This window comes from Cololabis saira, chromosome 5 (genome assembly GCF_033807715.1).
Source record: "Cololabis saira isolate AMF1-May2022 chromosome 5, fColSai1.1, whole genome shotgun sequence".
Classification (NCBI taxonomy): Eukaryota; Metazoa; Chordata; class Actinopteri; order Beloniformes; family Belonidae; genus Cololabis; species Cololabis saira.
The window spans coordinates 11,126,222-11,148,387 of NC_084591.1; the positions used below are offsets into that span (position 1 = coordinate 11,126,222).

The window sequence follows — 22,166 nt, forward strand, 5'->3', positions numbered from 1 at the left end:
TCAAAAGTATATATAAACCTGATTGTTGTTTTCCATTACCTGGGTAAGGCACGTGGAACCATGGGGAGTTTCTCACAGCGTCCAAGCTGATGTCCGTCCTCGCCGAGAAGCCGTACTGATCAGACTTGGAGGGCAGGACGTCGAAGACAGTCAGTAAGAAGCAGACCAACCAGCCGCCGCACATCCCGAACAAAGCCTGGAATTGTTTATCAGATAAACAGTTTCACTGAGACGCGACCATTTCCCCCTATTCTTTGCACTAACTCTTGAAGGGTGAAGATGTTGGATATGCTCTAGAATGGAAACGTTAATGATATCACTCATATACCTGGCCTCACGCAACCCAAGTTGCCAACGATCCCCGTGAGTCAATTAATTTTCATTGCAAACAACAGATGGTCCAAGTAAAGCAAATAAATCAAACACCCCAGCATGCAGTGGAGATTCAGAGCCATCTGAAGCATGCCTTTCTTTACACAAACATCTACACGCTTCAGCATCTTAAGTGTTTAAAGATGTTGAAGATTCCACACCTCTGTTTTGCTTTAGATTTTAATGCACCTAATTTGTTGTATTGCCTTTGACTTTCACTGACTGTGCAAGTGCATGCGTGCCGTGTGCCAAAGGCAGTGGTGAATAACGCTGGATAACGTTCACAGGGTAACATGGGAGCAAAGAGCGGCGCACAAGAATGCTTTCATCATATGAAAGTTGTTTTAAACAAAAAAAATAGAGAGGAGGAAAAAAACAAAAACAAAGAACATGTCTTGAAAGAGCCATGTTTTCTTAATTTCCTTTATCAGATTTATATACTGTTATGCATCGCCTGATGACTTAATGGCGAACAGGAGTCTAGATGGAGCAGAGTTCCCTGTGATGCCATGATACTTCGCTTTTTTCTCTTGGCCCACCTTAGATCAGATTTCTAGGATTACACATAACATTTTTTACATATATGTGGTCGAAATTGATTTATAACTACAATAGTTAAAAACATCTAAGTGGGAAACATGTGGGAATCATGTATATAAACAAAGTGGTTCTTAAGCTCCTGATGGTGGGCCCAGCCTGAATTAATCCTGGGGGGGGGGTCCAGACTAGTGGCGCTTTTCCACTAGTACCTACTCAGCCCGACTCGGCTGGCCTCGGTTTGGTTCTTTCCCACTAGGGGTGTAACAGATAATTTTTCTGTAACTACTCTGCTGAGGTTCTAAATGGCTGAGTCGGCTGCATCTGACGTCATCACACAACAGGCCACCGATTGGTCGGGGGGTTGGGAGTCAGACGTCTGAGTGAGGAGGCAGAAATCAGAGAAAGAGCGACTCGCGGTTTCTTGTTCATTTTATTCAACAGGCAATGGCAGCGCAAAAGTCTGTTTCATGATCCAACTCTGAGTTGCAGATGTTCATAAACCTGGTGGCTGAGGAGAGAATTAAAAAGGGATCTAGACGGCCGATAAGGAAAGACAAGATCTACCAGGAGCTCTGTCACTTCATAGCTGCTTGCGGCTACCAACGGACTTTTCAGCAGCGCAAGGAGACAAAATAAAAAAAGAAAGCGTCGCCGCTTGAAGCTTCTCTCACTCTCATTTTTTAACTTGATATCAGACACAAGCCACAGACCCAGCAGCACATATATCATCTCCTCCAGGTTCTACATCTTTAGTGTTGTTGTCTTCTTCGTTTAGATCACACAATCAAATACTTCACAGCAGCTTCGCTCCAACCCGCCTACTACTACTGATCTGGGTATTGAAAATAAACGAGGGCAAGTCGAGTCGAGACGAGGCGTGGCGAGTCGAGTCGGGCTGAGTAGGTACTAGTGTAAAAGCACCATAGGTGGGATTTGATTGACCCTTATGGACAGTTGAGGACGGAGGATTCCCCAAACCTGGACCAGGCCTGGGAGCGGGGCCTGGGAGCGGGGCTTGTCAGCGAGCAGGCCGGGCTGGGGCCCTCATCCATGGGGTCTGGATGGGTTCAGGCAGAGCGAGCCACATGGGTTCACCCTCTTGGGGACTCAACACCTGTGGGGGGGGCCAGACAGATCAGCAGCTGAAAGCATGAGCTCTGATTAAGCTGCTGATGGATGGTTCTCAAGTCCAATAAGGACTTTTTTCTCAGTATACCTTTTACCTCATGGAAGGCGGATTGCCTATAGATTTGACTCTGCACAGCGTAACCTCACTCACCGTATTTACAATAGAGGTGGGCTCTATCTGGCAAAGCTGTCAGCTTGACTTGACATGAATCACCACTGTGTACACATCCCATAGTACTCTTAACTTACCCTCCTTCACCTTTGCTTGGCGTGCAGTAACACATTATTCTGTACATACAATTCACAGCACCTGACGCCCCAAAAGGGGGTCTTATGGAGTATTATTCTTTGTGAGGTAAGGTAAATGTTTGACTCTATGAATAAAATCTGTTTCATAAAATCTAAACCACAGATAGCTTTTTGTATTCTCTGTTAAACTTGGAATAAATAAGGATGGATGCTGTTAACATTTGTCAATTACTAGTTATTTGTTTAATTTTTTTTTCCTGGCTGGCAAGTTTATGTACAGGACATCTAGTTGCCAACTGCGAAAATAAACACCATAATTAGAAGCAAAAATCTCTTGAAATAAAAAGTAAGCCGTTCTTTCCCAAAAAACTGAAAAAAATATAATAAATAAATAAATAAATAATTAAATAAATAATAAAATAATAAACAATCAACACACTTCACTGTGCTTTAACAGTTACTATCCCAGGATGAGTTTAATCTTTCATCCATCAGCCCATCCATCCATACATCCATCCATCCATCCATCCATCCATCCATCCATCCATCCATCCATCCCCTGTGTGGGATACCATCACACTAGATAAGGTTTATTGCTGCTGACAAATTCCGTATTTGGAATTATAATTAGTCAACAAACTACATCATAGTTCCAGATAATGTCTCACAAAAATGTCTGGTCTTAGTAGAAAGCAATGTCATGTAATTAAGATGAATGTCAGTGAGACACAGAAATGTATGAAACCTGGATAAATGTCACTCACAGAGAAGAGCTTGAATAGCGGATACTGGAAAACCTTCCACTTCTTATCCTTGTAAGCGATCATTGGAACGTCAACTTTGCTGAGATACTGGGAGAACAGGAGGATCAGACAGACCGTTCTGTGGGAAACAAAACAGGATGAAATGAGTTGCACGAACCATGTCCACATCTGACAGTATCACACACAAACATCCAGGTGTGAAATCACTCAGGACTTTCCGGTTTCATGGATATGTGATGGCTCAGGCCAATTTTGGAAGAAGTCTGGGCTCCATATGGCCACATCTTTCACCAGTGGATTCCACTCCTCTGCATCGCCAGTGTTTGGGTTCAATGGAGATTACTTGTGGTCAGTTGAAGAACTGCAATTATCTTCTCTTCATGGGTTGATCCAGACAAGCAGACCGGATGTACGTAGGCCTCGGTCAGAGCCCAGACCTTCACCCGAGCTCGGACGTGCAGCTCTGAGCCGCAGAAGCTGAAAGAGTTGATGAGGTCATTGCTGCCGAAGGAGGTGTCACTAGATATTAAATCCAAAGGGTTCACTTATTTTCCTCCCGCACTGTAAATATTCAGTGGTTGTGTTCAATAAATACTTCATAAATTATAGTTTGTGTTTGCACATTGTGTTTGTCAATTACTGTGACTTCAATGGCGTCATACAGCAGATGACATTTCATGGATAATTAATGCTACTAACCACTTCGTTCAAGATGTTTGCAGGTGTTCAAGCCGCTATGAACATATCTGAGAAGTCGCCGAAGATATATTATTAGTTCTGAAAAGGACCGCAGTTATTCCCCCTGTGGTCTGGCTCCTGTTCACAACTAAAAGAACCGTAACAGGTCAGACCGACTGAGAATATTTTACATTTCATCCAAGCCTGCCAAACACCACACTGGAAAGAGTAATGGGTTTGTAATGGTTTGTGATGAGAGCAACCATGAGAACCTAAATAATCTCTCCCAGCAGGTGAACAACATTTCATGCTGTTTGTGGAAGACTACAAGCTGTGCATAAAAATGCTGGTGCTTACTTACAGTATGTAAATCTAACACTTAAACTTACGAATTAGCAGCATACATCTATCTAAGCATGGATGCCTGAACTAAAAAAGAAAAGGGCCTCAAACTCATATGACAAAACCCCGAGCCAGGTGGCTTTGTTGAGGTCAGTGGAAAATGTGATATGGCATATCTTAAATTCTTACATTTCCATCATACGTTTTTGCATTTTTCCATACATAAAATAAGGAATGTCATCACATTATATCTGCTATTCATCACAATTTAGAAATTGGCTTCGATATCACATGTATATTTTGCAAGCTGAGAGAGTTAATTTATGAGATCTACCTGTTCCTGCAAGCCAGGACATCTGAGAGGAGGGGCGGGGGTACTGAGGCTAAGAGGGACATGACTGATTACTCCCCATGTATGGCAGATGTTAGAACCTTTTGTAAACCTCAAGGATTACTCTGGGTGAAGATGTTGAACTGTATTATCTGGACATGGTACAAGTAAATGAAGACAGATTTCAAGGGCTTTGTCACAGCGTGGGCTAAGCTAAATAACAGATTCCAGTAGCATTAGCAGCTGTGAAAAATAAGGAGATTTGATTTGAAATTTATGCTTTGAAAAAGTTAGTTTGAAAAGTGTGTTAATAGGGTAGCATATAAATGATTACTTTGCATCATTGAAAATGTGAATCTTCCCTCGTCACTTGTAACATCCTGCACATTCAGCTTTCGTCATTCGATGAAGACCTGCATGCCTACATGTAAAACTGCATCTCACAATGTGACAAACACGAAGCTGATAGACTGTAAAAACAAATTGCACAAGCCCTTCTGTGATGTCACAAATAGGATTACAGGGAGTGGTTTTGAAGCCAAACCTTCAGGTGAGTGCCATCTCAGCAGGAGCCGACTCCTCCTGACCATGGTTGATCCCAAAACTTGGCAAATGAGCGGAACCAAGCAGAGAGCCAGCTGGCAGTTACCACAGGCTAGCTATTTTAGATTATCTTAGCTTGTGCCAATCTACTATGCTAATTAATGTTGCCTGACATTCATTAAAAAAAAGTCTCTCAATCCATCCTGAATTGTGATGTCACTAATAAGCAGTTCTTCGAAATGTAGACTGTCGGAGCTGAAACCAAGCTCCTCCATTGCTGTCTGGCTAGTAGCTGGTGTTTTAGCCATCGTTGAGCTATCACACAGCACGACAGCCTGGACCCTGTCAGGCCAACTCATCCAGCTGAGTCAGCCTGCAGTTCCTCGGTTGGCCGACAGAGGCTGACTCCAAAAGTGAGTCAATCTCCTTCGACTCATGTTGAAACATTCAACTTTAGAGCAGATATAAACATTTTTACAGCCTGATTCAAAAACCGTCTATGGTTTTAACTAGCATTTGCTTCTGCTAGCTGCTCCAGTTGACACACCTCTGTTCCAGGACCTTTCCAAGCAAATTCACAGCGGTTCCATGGTAGCACCAACTCTTTGCTGGGCAAGAGGAAAGAACCACTTATGTATGAGGTGGAGTTGGTAGTTGTTGGTGGTTGGTTTTTTTCCATTTGACTTTGGACGCTTGTTGCTAGGCAACAGATTATGGTAGAGACATCGTACAAATGTTCCCCGACTCGGCACGTTGTGGACTTCAACATATTCAAATTTCATGAAGCTGTGATTTAAGGAAATTTTATGTCAAAATCCATGCCAAATGGCCCCATTCATTCGGATGGGGTTTTTTACCATGGTGAAAAAAAAACCTATCCGTTAACATAGCCTGAACAGGAATGTGCACCCATGCATGCCATACATCGCTGGATGCGTCTCCATCGTGCCTCGATGTACATTACTTTTCTCAGTAATAGGGGTTACCGTGGCAACGCTAGATGCCAAAAAGCAAAAAAAAGGCGAAAATTCGGACGCTTATTGCTCGGCCGAACTTTATCGTAGAGACATCGTTCAAACTTTCAAACACTCGAACCGATTGGCACAAACAGACCGTACAACCTCATTATGCCAATTATTACAGTTTTTGCGATATTGACCTTTCACTTTTTTTTTTTTTTTTATCTTTCTCGATGGACATTACTTTTCTCAGTCAAAAGTGTTACCATGGCGACGCTAGACGTCAAAAAGCGAGCCCCATTAATAACTATGGGGAGCACAGGAATGAATGCAATACAACCGTAAACACCTCAAACTGAAATGGAACCACCCCGAAAACAACCACTACAGACCAAACCAAAGCAGCAAGAGGGGACGAATGGGCAGTAGGGCATGCCCAAATCAAAATTTCCTGAAATTTTCTAGTTTGTACTGTACTTTTCCGTACTTGCAGTCCATCTTCAGTTTTGATATCTAGATTTTGCTCCTCGCTTTAAGACAGTTTGTGTGTAACAACAGAGAAGTGCACTTAGTTCCCTTCGTATCAGAATTCTTTTATGCCACAGCCAATCTGTGCATTGATGCTGAGCCCGTACATCCTTTTCAGTTACAACCCTCTAAGGAGAACTTTTGAGATATCCTAAACCATGAAAGAACAGCTGACAGATCGGTAGAAAGAATATAGTTGTGTCAACATGCAAAAGGCATTTCAAGGATATTTACCCCATCATGAGAAACACATCCTAAATTCCTGGAGCAGTTTAAGGTTCACAGAGAAGTTTGGGCTAGTTTGGTCTTTCTCATAAAGTGATAAGCGAGTGTATAAGCATAAAGATAAGACAAGAATCTGTATATCTGGAAGCACACCCATTGTGCTTTCAAATTGCCATTGGATAGGCAGTAAAAACGTGTTGATCCAAAGGGTTATTAGGAATTTTGCAAAAGGTTTTCAATGAAACTGTTTTTTTTATGTTTTAATACTTGTGGCTCTATCTTTGACATTAATAAATGTCAGGGAAAAGGTGCACATGCAAGAGATGACTAAATGTAAATGGATGAATGTAACGGGTCTTATTGGCTTAAAAAAAATGGCAACTAGAAAAATGTAATGCCCAGATGACAACATCTGCTGTATCACCATTTGAAATCAACAACACCATCAAAAACTAAGAGGGCACTGAAAAAGATTTGCTGAAGCCTATAGTCCCACTCAGGTGTCTGCACAGGTAAGCTTACGAGCTGCAAAGTGTTGATGTCAGGGATAGTCAGTGTAATATCACTATTATTCCTGTCTGGTCATTAACGCAGAGGCAAGAGATGTTTTAAGTGATTGCTTTATCATCAGTGACAAGCTTCAAGGTCGGGGCTCCTTGAATCATGTATGAGTCATTATATGAGTCAGTAGCCGTGGAAGTGGCTCAGAACGCGAGGGATACCTGACTTTTTTAAAGATTTTAAAAAGAAAAGGTTCAGCTCAACAATCCATCTTCCAAATGGGCAATGACCCCAAGCGTACCTCCACATTAGTAAGGTGGTTTATCCCTTTTCCGGGGCAAATGGGAACTTCAGTAGACGTACATGTCTATGAAAATGTAAGATGTTACACAGTAAGAAAAGGTCCTTTAATGTTCTCCAATAAAACCTCTTAAATTCCAAGCATTTTATTGACTGCCCTATGAAAGGCTAAGAACCACCATGTGAAGGTATTGGAACAGACAAACCCTTAACTCTGTCCTTTAGTAAAAAATTTGGATAACTGAAAAAACATGTGAGCAAGAAGTCCCACAAACTGGACTCCAGCTCTGTCGGAAGGAATGGACCAGAATTTCAACAAGACTTGTAGAAGGCTGCCCATAATGCTTGAGCCAAGTTAAACAAGCAATTTAAGTAACTTCTACATAATGCTTTCCGATTGTATGTAAATTCTCCCTCATTATTTTGACATTTGGCAGAGGAAAAAAAGAAAGAAAAAGTAGAGAATCCAAAGTGATCTACAGGAAATGTTCACTCAAATTTCCTGTCAGACACAGAGGAAATCATTTCTGCCAGATACGACCCAAGTGTATGCAAACTCTGATGAAAAGAAAAAAAAAACCTTACAAAACTTACATAAGGGAATGTTTTCCTCAACTTTTGTCAGACGTGGAGAGAAAAATACAGGCTTCTTTAATCTAAACAAAAATATATACTGTATATTGGTCAACTTGGTGGAAGACTCACAGAGCAGCTATTCCCCAGTGGCCGCCACACTTCTTTCCAGCTTCAATAAAAAGGGATAATCCAATGAGGTTGATAGTTGGAGCGATAGCCAGAGGCCCGATGTATTTGAGCACTAGGCCTACCAGACCAGAAAAGCCCAGGACAATCTGGAGCAGGGAGGACACCAGGATGGCTCCCTGGATCTGTGGATTGCAACGAAAGAGGCTTTTACTTTCAACAAGAATGCAGAGGACACAGTTCAGAGATAACGGCAGTTAAACATACAGCATATCACTAGTCTTTCATCGATTTACCTCCAGCTTTCCACATAAAGTCAGATCAAGCAGCTGCAGGACTTTCAATGGCAGAGCTCAGTATTTGTACACATTTCCTGGTCTGGACCACATCGCCTGAAAAGAGTTACCTTCTGTTTTTGTTTCTCTTTGTTTTGTACTGCCATGGCCAAAAGATGTGGCAGTAACGCAAAATTTGCATTTTACCATATTTGCTTCACATTGTATCAGGATTGTTGTGAAACGTGAAGAGATGTACTCCATAAAGTTTCTCTGGCCTAAAAATGAACTTTTTGGGGGGGACAGAAACCTCAATTTTAGCTTCCTTTTAGGCCTGGCACGATCAGACCAACTAAATGATTTCGGACCAGTGATCAACACCAAGTGGCAACTCATGCCACCCTATCATTCGAATTGAATAATAAGACCAGACTGATTGTCACCAAGGACGGCATCGTCTTCTGCCGTTAGAGATGGTTACCTCCAGAGAACCATGTGCAGCCGTCATTGCCTTGAGTTCAAATGGTGTCAGAAGTTTTGAAGAAGGATCAACGATGTTAACTGTTCGATTACATCTGATGTATTGGCAATAAAAGCTTCTGAAATGTAGCCTTTTAAATGTTCAATATGTCAGGGAAACATGTGAAAAACATCATCCAAGAATACCGAAGCACGTATGACCGCAACAACTTTTGGCCACAACTGTACCAGCTCCAAGTGCAACGTGGGATAGATGGAAATATGTTTATATGTATTTGACATGTTTCTCTTCATATGCGACATATACTACAAATGTGGTAGTTTTGGGTGTTTAATCGTGATTAGTTACTTCTGGTTTTACTTACTTCCTTTGTTGGTTTGTTCCACACATGTTTCATACTAGCCCCTCTGTGCATTTAAAGCCTAGTGTTTTGTTTACTTGACAGTCTGTTTTTGTCATGCTTTTGCTTTCTCTCGTCTCCTGCCAGCTCTGGTCAGGTTTTTGATGTTCTGGAAATCCAGCAGTGTGGGGTGCTTTTTCTAAATTAAAAGGACATTTCTTATTGTTCCTACCTCCTTGATCTTGTGTAGTTGGGTCCTCACTATGACTCAAGATACAACAGTGTTTTAATTCAATAACAAGAGTTTTTGCAGCTATTTACAGTTGGTACGATCTACAGCATTCTTTTTTCTTAACTTATTATCAGAGGAACCTCTTTGTGCTTTTACATCAGATGCCCTTCCTGACCGAACCGTGCCCATTTATGACAAGACTGCCGTGTATTTAAGCCCTCAGAGACCGAGGCTTTGGGGGCAACGGGGAACGGTGTGGGCTTTGGCAGGTGGCAGGGGTGAGGATCAATTCTGCGAGCTTCCAATTGGAGGCAACAGGATCTTTGACAAACAACCAATCCAGTACTTTTTGCTCAGTATTGCCTGTTTTTTGCAGTTTTTACTCAAATGAATTAATTACTTACAAAACTCTTCATAATGAACATTATGACCTATGGTAGGATAGAAAAGGGAGGCAGACAGTCAAATGGGGAAACCATCTTTCTAAGCCACAGGCAGTTTTAGCTGGTGTCCCACAAGGGGGTGGGGATGGGGAATTATCCCCTCTCCTGTTTGTTTTCTGCATTAACTTTCTTGATCATTTGTTACCAACTAGTGTCGAGCCAATAAAATATGCAGATGATTTGACCCTCAGTGAACACCTCATGGGCTCCCTGCCAGGACAGATGCAAGCAGCGGTTGATGCAGTTACAGCCTGGGGTCAGACCTACTGTCTTGCAACCAATGCTGTGAAGACTAAAGACATGGTTATTAGCTTCAGGGAGCCTCATAACCGTCTGGTACCCCCTCCTATCGTTCTGAACAACCAGGCTGTAGAGAGGGTGGACACATTCAACCTCATTGGAATACAGCTCTCCTCTGATCTGAAATGGGACGCACAAGTCCAGTTCATGTTGAAGAAGGCTCAGCCTAGGGTTCATTATCTGAGTGCGGCCAAACGAACACAGCTCCCCCCAAATGTGTTGACCCAGGTATACGACCTTCACCAGTGCGCGAATATGCCTCCCCTTTCTGGGCCGGCCTCCCAAAGCACTTGATCCAGGAACTGGAATGTCTGCAGAGAAGGTGCTGCCGTATCATAGGGATACCAGCTAACTCCTTCCCCACTCTGGAGTTGAGGAGAGAGGAGGCCACCTTAAGGGAATTCCATCGGCTACTGAGAGAAGGGACCAGCCCAATGATCCAATGCCTGTCTACAAGTACAAGTCGCTACACACTACGCAATGGGAGGACACTCACAACCTGTGAGTCAAACAAAAAGGCACCAGATGTCATTCCTCTCGCGATCGTACAAACTTTATTTTTTTTTTTCAAAAGCGCGGGCCTCTTGCCTCAAAGTGTAAAAAACAACAACAACAAATAAACTTTTATAAATGAAACTTGAGGCTGTTGAATGGTTGTTGCGTAAACTTCATTCAGATCGTTTTGCCGCCTGAGATCCTTGCCCTGTGATTTCCGTCTTCACTGCGTCGACATGTCGCTGGCTGAGCAGCATTTACGCCATGTTTTCAATGGGATCAAAGGACACAGAAAAAAAAAACGGCTCTTCAAACGTTGCCAAGAAGCTGCTGCTCTGCAGGTAGCGTCATAAATTCACCACAACGGATGGATTTATGATTCAAGTCCTGCTGCTTTTATTCTCCCAGCAATCCAACAATGTCAGCTTTCGCTGTCATTACACAGAATATCGTGTTAAATCTTGTCAAACAGACGCGTCCTTGAAGTGTGTCATGAAAGATTGGGCAATCAAAGCCCTACTCTGTAGGTAGCTCCATAAATTACTGCATAAGATAGATTTATGATTCCAAACCCGCTGCTTTTATTCTCTCAACAATCTCAGTTTTCAATGTCATTAAACAATGTACAGTATACTTGTAAATCTTAGCAAACAGATTTTTCTTTGAAAGTGGCTCATTCGTCAGCGCTAAATTGTTGCCCACACAAAGAGCAGCTCTGCCGATCCTTTGGTTTGGTGCTTGATTCGAATTTTCACGTGATTGACCTTATTTTTTTTTTCTCTTCAAATTTCCTCCCATAATGTTCATTTATGACTTTAGCATTTTTTGAAACTCATCTTTTGGTGGCAGTTTAGCTTTTTTTGCTTGACTTTGAATAGAATACACAATGCCACCAAGTTTTTAATCATCATTAATTGTAGTGTTAAGGCTGAATTATGGTTCTGCATTAAATCAGATTCTACGCCGTAGGGTACACGGCTACACTGGAGTCTCTCCGTAGCCTACGCCGTAGCCTGACGTGCACCTCCCAAAAAATGTAACTACGAGTCGAGGCGACGCAGACCCAACGCAGACTGAGATGGCTGTGATTGGTTTGCTTGGTAGCAACGCATTTCCGGTTCGTGAAGCAGTAGTGAACTTTCAGCACTCTTTTCTTCGTGTGATTATTTTTTTTTTTGATTGTTTTGTTTTTTTGCACAATAGTTGTCCTTATCTCTTTGATTCACTGTGACCGGAAAAGCCGGAAGCTAAACAAAGTATCAACTAGCGCTCTGGGGGAGTATTGCACCGCGGCAAAATGGAGTGACGGAAGTCCGAAGGATTCACGACGGCGTCACGGCATAGGCTCTGCGTTGGTTTAAGGCAGAACCTTAAATCAGGTTTAAGAGTCCTCTTCCTGTTCAAACAAAGGTCTTGCTTACCTCTCGTATTCTCGACATCCAGACCTCGTCACTGTTTTGGCTGGTGCCATTCTGCAGCTGCACGGACAGCATCAGAGGGGCATTCGGAGTTGGACACTGCCACTTCGGCAAAGCAAGAATGGCCAAAGTAGGAGTGATGAAGCTGAAGGTCCCACCCTGGAGGATTGGTAACCTGTAGGTGAGAAAGACCCGGATCAGACTTCATCTTCGCTCGAGGGGAAGTTTGATGGATACAGGGTGGCTTTTGTGGCCCTGTTGCTATAGCAAAGCTAAAATGGATAAAATGATGTGGATAATGAAAGAAGTGAATGACTAAAAAACACAGACACAAAAATTAAAAAAAAATCTTACATGAACCACCCAGGATTACTACTACAGATATCTGTGCGTGTGTTTTTTTGTTATATTTTTGCATTGTATCCCTCAAGTATGTGTTAATCATCAATAAAGATCAATAAATATGTATTATTATGCCACTGCAGAATCCCAGAACTTCATCTTTCAAGACTTCTTAACTCAGTTTCTATCAGGTTCCAGTTTTTCTTGAGCAGCGGTTTCCTTTTTTTTCTACTTTGTATCCGCTTAAAACAATAACCATTCAGGTCATTGATTATTATTATTTATTTCTGCTGACACATCCCTGTGCAGGAAGAACCTAATAATCTGCACTGATAGTGAATATCTATTAGAGTATCTGATTTTAGGGGCTCTTTGGCAGAAACAAACTCAGATAAAACAAAACATAGTTTTTGTATTGTACCTTTGTGGATTTCACAAAAATGAAGTCAGACATAAATCATGTGGGTAATACTGCATACCCCATGATTAAACAGTTGTAGATTCAGATTTAGCAGCAGAAACATGAATTGGTCATTTCCTTTATGACGTGGACTGTTGCTTGCGTTCCTGTGCAACCCTCCGTCGCTGTGCCTCACGGTGGGCATGAGGTGATGCTTGGGATATACGTTAGAGGGACTGGTTTGCTTTGCTTTCATCTCTCCAGAGTTTGTAGTTTAATTAGGATCCCCATTAGCTACAGCAAAATTGCAGCTATTCTTCCTGGGGTCCGACCCCAGTACATTACAACCAAAAATTAGCAAACATAAAGAGGTAGCATATAAAAAAAGAAAAACAGAAAATAAAGAAAAAAAATTAAGTCTTTCCATTTAACATTTCGATATAAATAAAATCAATACATATTCATACATTTTATAACATCAACAAATTCAAACCATGTATAGTTATCATAGTTTGCACGAATAACCCTTTTTAATAAATATTCATTTATTTATACTATATACATACATATATATATATCTATATATATATACACATACATACACATATATATATATATATATATATATATATATATATACACATACATACATACATACATACACACATATATATACATACATACATATACAGTATACACCCTTACCGGTACACTATCTACATTATTTATATATTTATTTAATCATAAATAATCCAATAAGCTTCATATATATCTATTCAGAAGATGTTTCTTTACTAACAATTTGAATTATGTTAATAGTTTGCTTAAAGTGTTTGGGAAGTGGTTTCCATGCAGACGTAGCTCTGTAAATCACCGTTCTTTTACCATAGTTTGTCTTTATTTTTGTCAGTGAAAATTACCTCTGAGAGCATGTTTGTGCTGTAGATTAGCTCTACAAGTCTGGTTCAGTCAGAGGGAGGTTTGCGTTACCACGGTCCATGGAGGCAGAAGAGGCGTTCTCTTGGCAACCCTTTCAAATAAAATGAACTTGTCTTCCTCTAATTGTGCTGTTGTAGACTTTAACATGTGTAGTGTGGTCTGTAGCCTCTATGATGCAGTGATTTAATATTACTCTTGTCACCGTCTTTTATGGGTTCCTCTTGTGAATAATACTCCTCAGTTGCTTCTCTAAGGCCAGTGCTTATGTCTTTCCTTCTTGCTATTGTTCTACCACACTCCTGAGCCCTCCAGACCAACAAACTGCCAAAAACCCCTGCTTTTACACAAGTCTGCACACCTGCTGATGATCAGTCAATCAGGGGCTGATAATTAGAAGCACCTGGCTGCAACTTGCCCTCTTAAAGCCTTTGGAAGCAGTACGGAGGTACTTAGTAAACGCACATGTTTTTTGTTTTTCCTTTTTGGCTTCAGTTCTGTTAAATAAATAATAGCATGGTGTAAAAGTTAAATACTGTTCTTCATATGCGGTTGTATATGCCTAGTATTTAGACTCACCATTCTCAGATCATTTTCATCACATTTTCACACACAAAAAACCCCCAAAACAAATACGAATTAAAAATGGTGACACTGGCTTTTTCACACAAATGTCCATATTTCATTGTTGGAATCTTTGTGTTGTTAATCATACTTTTACAAAATTATGCATACGTCCACATAAAATGTTCAATAAAAATAAGGATTAACCTGCCTTTTATTCAATGTCGAAATGTTTGCTTGGATCCCATGTTTGACCTCTCAAGCGTTTGCCAAAAAATGTAGGTGCGGAACTTAAACAAAAGCTGTAGTTATTTGCTCAGGCTGGCTGTTACAGCACTGCAGACAGATGTACGTGTGTGCAACTGAATGACTCTCACACAAACATGAAAGGAGTCGGTCTTAAGGTTAATTTATACTCTCCAACTGAAACAGAGGCAGTATTGAGCACAGTGACGCAATCTCTAACCAGATATGAGAAGATGAAGCCGCTCAGCCTCATTCACAGTCACAGGTGACCTTTGTGGGCGCCTCCACCTGAGGAGGTGGTTCACCATGAAGCCGAATGACAGACGTTCTGACGGAGCTCCAGCCAAACGTTTCGTCATTATTTCGCATAAAATTAAATGAATGAATTCTAGACCTTGAGTACACCTTACGGTGATACTTGGACACGTCATCAGTGATTGACCCGGGGTCACTGGGTGTTTCGGGTCTTTAACGATCATACACCCTCACCCGGGCGCAATATAATATAATAATAATATATATATATATATATATATATATATATATATATATATATATATATATATATATATATATATATATATATATATATATGGATGACCTGCAAAACAACCATACAAACACTAGCTGGGCCAGTGTTGTGCAAGCTCATACTGCAGTTCACATAGTTTAAAAATGAACAGTTCACGTTCATAGTTCACCATTTTCATTTTGAACTAGTTCAAATTCAGTTCATTTCAATATTTTTAGGTGAGAAGTACGAATGAAACACCCCCCTATCCTAAAACTGTTCACTGTATACAATCATGTTTTGTCCTAGTTGCTTTTCAACTTTACTCAGAGGTTGTAATTCTCCAACAATCTAGTCCATTATCAATGTGTCAACCTGTTGCTGGGAAATCAAACTTCTTAAGGCTGCAGGCAGTGTGACTGGAGTTGTTTGGGGCTGTTGGGTCTTCTTGGTCTTTCCTGATGACTGTTTTTGATTGTCAAGTTCTTGCAGATATGTCCTCTCACTGGACGGATGCTTTAATTCCACATGACGTTTCAAATGTGAAGTTGACGAGACAGACGTTCGGACTTGTTTTATCAGCGCAGGTGGACATTATTTGCACAGAAAGGTTAGATTTTTACCGTCAGACTCTTTGGGAGACGATGTGTAAAATTCCCTCAGATAAGCGGATCATCATCTGACGGCTCGCTGACGCTGCGTCCGTCTCTCTCTTCACTGGTCATATAAAGACTGCATCGGGCTCGGGCTGCCGTTGCCATGGAGCTGGTGCCCGGTGCTATGGTGGTGTGTGCACTGCATTGCGGGTAATGTAGTGTGAAGTCTTCGTCTCGTCGAGTATTTTAAATGTGCGCGCCGCCCGCTGATGAAATGAGAAGGAGGTTTATTCCGTAATAATTGGACCTAAACAGTGAAGCTGAAACTCACATAATCTGAACAGTTCAAATTCCAGTTTGTGATCTGCAGAATGAACAAGTTCACGTTCAAGTTCTTTATTTGCAAATATGTTGCGTTCAGTTCAACATTCTCACAATTATGAACGCGTTCATTGAACACGTTCATGCACAACACTGTGCCGGGCACAGCTAAGGAGGCAAAGAGGAAGGCCTTCCATGCTGCAACTTAAGCCAAACACACACACAAAAAAGCCACTGGATGGCTTTAGATCAAGTGGGCAGATCTGTGGCCAAATGCTGCTGGAACAGAGCTTAGTGCTTGATCAGCTCTGGCTGGGTCACTGGGCCAGAGGGACTGATTGGTTGAAAGATCCAAAATCACCCAAAAGACCCAGCAAACCGCTGACGATGTCCCAGCATGTCTGTATGATGTCCCAGACAGCAAAATATGAGTGAATCAACGTTGAAATTTGGTTAGGCAGAAATATTGAATGACATTTAAATTATAAAAAAAGTGGTTGGCGACAAATGGCACACATTGATTCAACATTGATTAGACGTTGGCATTGAAATTCAACCACAAAACTGATTCAATGACATCTTTTCAACATTGGTTAATTGGTTGAAAATTGGATGATTGTTTGATGCTTGATCCTCCATCAATCGTCAACCTTAACCTTTGTACTGAAAGGCTGTATTGTCTCCAACAAATGTGAATATTAAAAAAGTGAAATATAGAGATCAATTCAACAGTTTTACACTAATTGTTGTAATGAAACATTTTTTAAGATAGGAAAAGTCTCTGCTGTACTGTGGCAAAGAGCCAGGCAGCGGATGAGTCACAAAAGACCCCTGCATGGCACTACATGTAGGAGGACAAAGGTGTACTGTCCAATAATCCTCAATGAACTCAAACGTTAATGCTTCTTGTTTATCAATGGAATCAACCATTCAGAGAAAAGGTGAAAAGGCTAATATACACCGGCACACAGAACCCATTCATAAGTAGGACATTCTTGTGGTTTGCACCTGTTGTTCAGGTAAAAAAACAAAGAAAAAAGAATCATAGTCCAACTACAAACATGAACACCCACGCACATGCACAGTGATAAATAGCATTCCGCAAAGGGTGACAGTACTTGAGAAGCTAGACGTGCCAACTTCTTAGCTGGTTCAAACATCAACACACGTGGACAATTTTGTCTTTTTATGGGCGTTTGCGAGTAAAAGTTGTGTGTCTGTGTTACTTTTCAGTTCACCAGCACTATGAGTCAGCAAAGGTCTGTTACCTTGTTCCTACAGCTGTCTGTAGCAGTGTGCACAGTCCTGACACGAAGAATATGGTCGAGATGAGCTGGCTTTTGGCGGCGTTGTTGTCTCCTATGCAGAGAGGCTCCGCAAGGATCAGCGGGACTGCAATGATGCCACCGAACGCCAGGATGTAATGCTGTTGAGGACAGAAGAAAACAGTAATATACTAATAAAAATCTCTGCTAAAGTCATGTTGAATGCACAATAAACAATAAGAAATATATTAAACTTGGGGGCACGGTGGCGCAGCAGGTAGTGCAGCCGTCTCACAGCAAGAAGGTCCTGGGTTCGATTCCCGCCGGGGACGCTGTGGGCGCTGAAGTGCGTGTTAGTTCCCCCATGACTTCAGCGCCCACACCCTGGGTGGGGTTGGCGAAAGGGCCTTTGTGTGTGGAGTTTGCATGTTCTCCCCGTTTTCCCCTGGGTAGCTAATGGGAGCTACCCTCACAAAAACATGCACACAGTCCTGGGCTATACATGCCCCCTCTGGCCAACCGGGGCGCCAGATGGTCGGGAGGATCCGGCCGGAATAACGTGATCCTTCCACGCGCTACGTCCGGCCGGAGAAACCCCACCCTGTCTGGTGAAAAGATGCGGCCTGCTCACTCCTCAGGTTAAGGAGGAGACCTGAGCTCAGTGCGGGGCCCTCCTGGGGTTGGTAGAGGATGGCAATGCCCAGGACTGTTACTTAGGTAGGAGCACTGGGTGATAAAATGGGGAAAAAAAACAGGATAAAAATATTTGAAAAAAAAAAAGAAATATATTAAACTTATACATTTCATGCATGTTTAAAATAAAAAGTTGGGATATGAACAACAAAAGGCCTGAAAAATAGGTGGTACTAAAACAAAACACCTGGAGGAATATCTAATGGCGCTTTTCCACTACTACAGGGGTCGGGAACCTATGGCTCGCGAGCCATATATGGCTCTTCCGGTCACGGCGTATGGCTCCCAGACAACCTCCGGGGCGCAACTCCCCCCGGGAGCCGCGTCTCCTTCTCGGTAGCGAGGCCGAGGCAATTCACACGCCCCCCTTCCCCCTTTAACGTTCTCATGGTGGAGTCTACTATGTCCGCAAATCACGGGCAATTCAAGCGCCCCCCTTCCCCCTTTAACTTCTCATGCCGGCTTCAATTACGTCCGCCTTACAATAATACAATGGGCGCATTGCGTCATTGGGCGCGCGGCACATGTAAAAAAAAAAAAAGAGGTGGGTCGTAAAAATAGAAATGAAAAAACTTCAACCTGAAGACCAGCTGATTCTCAAATCAGAACGCACTTCCTGTCACATACCAAACACTGCAGCGTGTGAGTATTGCTGTATTGACCATTTTTGGATCGACATATGGATGTGAGCAGTCATTCTCACATCTTAAAAACATCAAGTCTAACCTACGATCACGTTTGACGGATGAAAGCCTCAACACTTGCATGAAGTTTAACCTCACCAAGTACCAACCAGACTACAAAGACATCGGCAAATCCATGCAGCACCAGAAGTCGCATTAATGGTGAGTATTATGACAACATTATTTAAAAGAATAAATTCAGAGGGTCATTACTCTTCTTATTACTTATTACTTATTACTCTTCCCTCACCCACTTCTACAACCAGGCCCCATGCTACTTTACCGACCTGCTCCGGGGGGTTGGGAGTCAGACGCGGAAATCAGCGAAAGAGCAACTCGCGGCTTCTTGTTCATTTTATTCGACAGGCAGTGGCAGCACAAAAGTCTGTTTGGTGATCCAACTCTGAGGTGCAGATGTTCATAAACCTGGTGACTGAGGAGAGAATTAAAAAGGGATCTAGACGGGCGATAAGGAACAACCAGATCTACCAGGAGCTCTGTCACTTCATAGCTGCTCGCGGCTCCTTTTCAGCAGCGCCGGGACAAACTAAAAAGAATTAAAAAGCGTTGCCGCTTGAAGCTTCTGTCACTCTCATTTTTTAACTTGATATCCAACACAAGCCACAGACCCAGCTGCACATCTATCATCTCCTCCAGGTTCTACGTCTTTAGTGTTGTTGTCTTCTTCGTTTAGATCACACAATCAAATACATCACAGCTTTGCTCCAACCCTGCCTACTTCTGCTCCAGGTGCTGGATTGTTATGGAAAAGAAACTTGGCCGAGTTGAGTAGAGCTGAGTAGGTACTAGTGTAAAAGCACCATAAATAGGTTAATTAGTACCAACTCAGTGACTGGACTGGTATAAAAAAAACATCTGAGAGAGGTTAAAATGGCCAAAGATTCACAAACTGATACACCCCAACTACACAATGCGAAACAATTTAAGAATAACGTCTCTCAATGTAAAATTATGCAGGAACCCTCATCATCTAGAGTACATACTGTATCATCCAAAGATTCACAGAATCTGCAAAGATCTCCATCCACATGGGACATGGCCGGAAATCCACATCGAATGCCCGAGATCTTCGGCCCCTCAGGCAGCAGTACATTAGCAACAGACAAGAATTTGTAATAGAAATCCCTGCATGGGCTCAAGAGCACACCAGAAATCAATGTCTATGAACACAGATGGCTGTGTCATCCACAAATGCAGGATAAAGCTCTATCATGCAAAGAATAAGCCACATGTGAACATGATCAAGAAACACTGCTGTATTTGATGGGGCCAAAGCTGCTTTTAAAATACAATGAGACAAAATGAAAAACTGTCCTGTTGCCAGAGAAATCCAAATCTGAAATTACATTTTGGAAACCATGGAGTCCTCTGGACCAAATAAAAGAAGGGCCATCCAGCTCAGAACAATGCACCTTTGACAAAAAGGATGCATATGTCTCCATGGAATGAGCAACTTAAACATTAGGTGAGGAAAGCTTACATGCTCTCATCCTCATAAATCTGCACATGAATGCAATTCTCGCTTAATATGAGACACCTGCTTACTAAAGAATACTCTATATTCACAAATGCTACATACAAGTCAGATTTCCTGGTAAGAATATATCTATGATAATAAATCCCATATGCCGCCAATTGATTAGCTTAAATCCCATTAAGCGAGGAGGTGTACAGGTGCATCCTCATTCTCCATGTGTACATGTGGACACGGCGCACATTAAAAAAAGAGATAGTGAAAGAAAAAAAAATCACATGTTGCAATAGATATAACTTTAACTTGAGTGGAGCAAAGTAAAAAGAAAATATTTTGCTCTGTTAAAACTACAGTAGTGTAGGTAACAAGCCTGGAAAGTAACGGGAGTGTCTTCTGTCCAATTAAGCATTTAAGAGTTGAAGCAGAAATGGTTTGAAAAGAAAAGTTGGATGCAAGAAAAATAAAAAAACATTGACTTAACATTACTGGGGACAAAGCAAACTTTCTGCTGCTGACAACAGTATCGTCTCTATAAATGGAGCAGCCTTTTTATCAGAAACCATATCTGATGGAGGGGGTGGCATGTCACCACAGGAGTCAACAGGAACCCCGAAAGCTAACACTTCTTTTATTATGTGTTGCATCCCTATGCAGTCAGTGGATGTTTAGCTTTTAACACACATTTTAAGAAACACAATCTGAAGCTTAAATATGCATCACTTCAGATAAATGTGTGTTATTTGGGTTTTCTGCAGGGTCTGCAAAGTTTAATTTATTGAGTCTTACCTGGTTCTTTAGGTTTGAGCTTGTCTTTGACTTGTTTCCTGTTTTATTTTGAAAGTCTGTGTCCTTGTGTTTGGTTTGATTTTGAACTCCCTGGCTCCCATCTGTCGTGATTGTTTGCACCTGTGTGTTGTCAAACCCAGTCTGTATATATCATCCCGTCCTTCCCTTCTTCCCTGCTGTTCTGTACTGTTTGTTTTGGCTCTCTGTTTGTGATTATTTCCCAGTTCTGTGGTTGATGAGGCGTTTCTTTTTTGTTAATTCAAATTCTTTTGACTTGCACTAGATATGTGACGTTCTGTATCAAGGCTTGCTTCATTTAGGGGAGGTGCTGAAAATGATGACGTCCGAAGCCTTGCTGCCCGGCTGTACCGCATGGTGTTTGATGGGGAGTTGCGGTCAGTGAGAGAATGGAGCCAGCTAAGAGGAGGATGTCCCCTGTGTGGAAACATTTCCATCTCATTTCTCCAAACAAGGCATGTATAGTAACATTACGGAAGATGCATATTTAATATTGATTGTGCTATGCAATGTATCTTCAACTGTCTTTACTTTTGTACACGGTGAAGTGTTTTTCTATGTGCCAGGGAGCTGGGGTATAATAACACCTAATCCATGCTTATAGACACTACAGAGCTTTGCGTGAGAATAAGGCCACCCCCGAATATGGACCAAGACCAGGTGAGCTGTCAAAAATGACAGAATAAGGGATGCAATAATGTGACTAAATAAAATAAAACAATATTATACAACTCTAATAAGTAAAGAGTATGATATTTATGTTTTGGGCTTTGTTTTTTATTTTAACTTTCCTCAGGAGAAAAATCTCAAATGGATGAAGTTACCATGGTGACTTAGGACACCCAGTCATCTAGTATTGTGGAGGACAAAGGATTTAAAAGAGTTGTTAAATCTTAGATATGTTCTCCCCAGAAAGAAGGTAATAAAAGCAATTAACAATGTGGACAGGCTGGACTGAGGCTCAAACCCGAGTCCATCAGTCACAGGACAGTCACCTCGTACTTGTGAATGCCTTTTTGTTCCTTTAGCCCGGGGATCGGTAACCCATGGCTCTTTAGCGCTGCCCTAGTGGCTCCCTGGAGCTTTTTCAAAAATCTCTGAAAATGGAAATAGACGGGGGAGAGAAATATATTTTTGGTTTTAATATGGTTTCTGTAGGAGGAC

General features: G+C 41.8%; 1 protein-coding gene across 2 annotated transcripts in view; it reads right to left on the minus strand.

Annotated features, from left to right (window-relative positions):
* The window catches only part of si:dkey-106n21.1 (solute carrier family 23 member 2), a 124,487-nt gene that overhangs the window by 55,593 nt on the left and 46,728 nt on the right, over positions 1–22,166 (minus strand). For both annotated transcript variants that reach the window (XM_061720913.1, XM_061720914.1), the window contains 5 exons: positions 17,331–17,488; positions 12,150–12,321; positions 8,166–8,347; positions 3,054–3,171; positions 40–196 (listed from right to left, as the gene is read on the minus strand). In XM_061720913.1, coding sequence (XP_061576897.1) covers positions 40–196; positions 3,054–3,171; positions 8,166–8,347; positions 12,150–12,321; positions 17,331–17,488 — 787 coding nt within the window. The remainder of the gene's footprint in view (positions 1–39; positions 197–3,053; positions 3,172–8,165; positions 8,348–12,149; positions 12,322–17,330; positions 17,489–22,166) is intronic.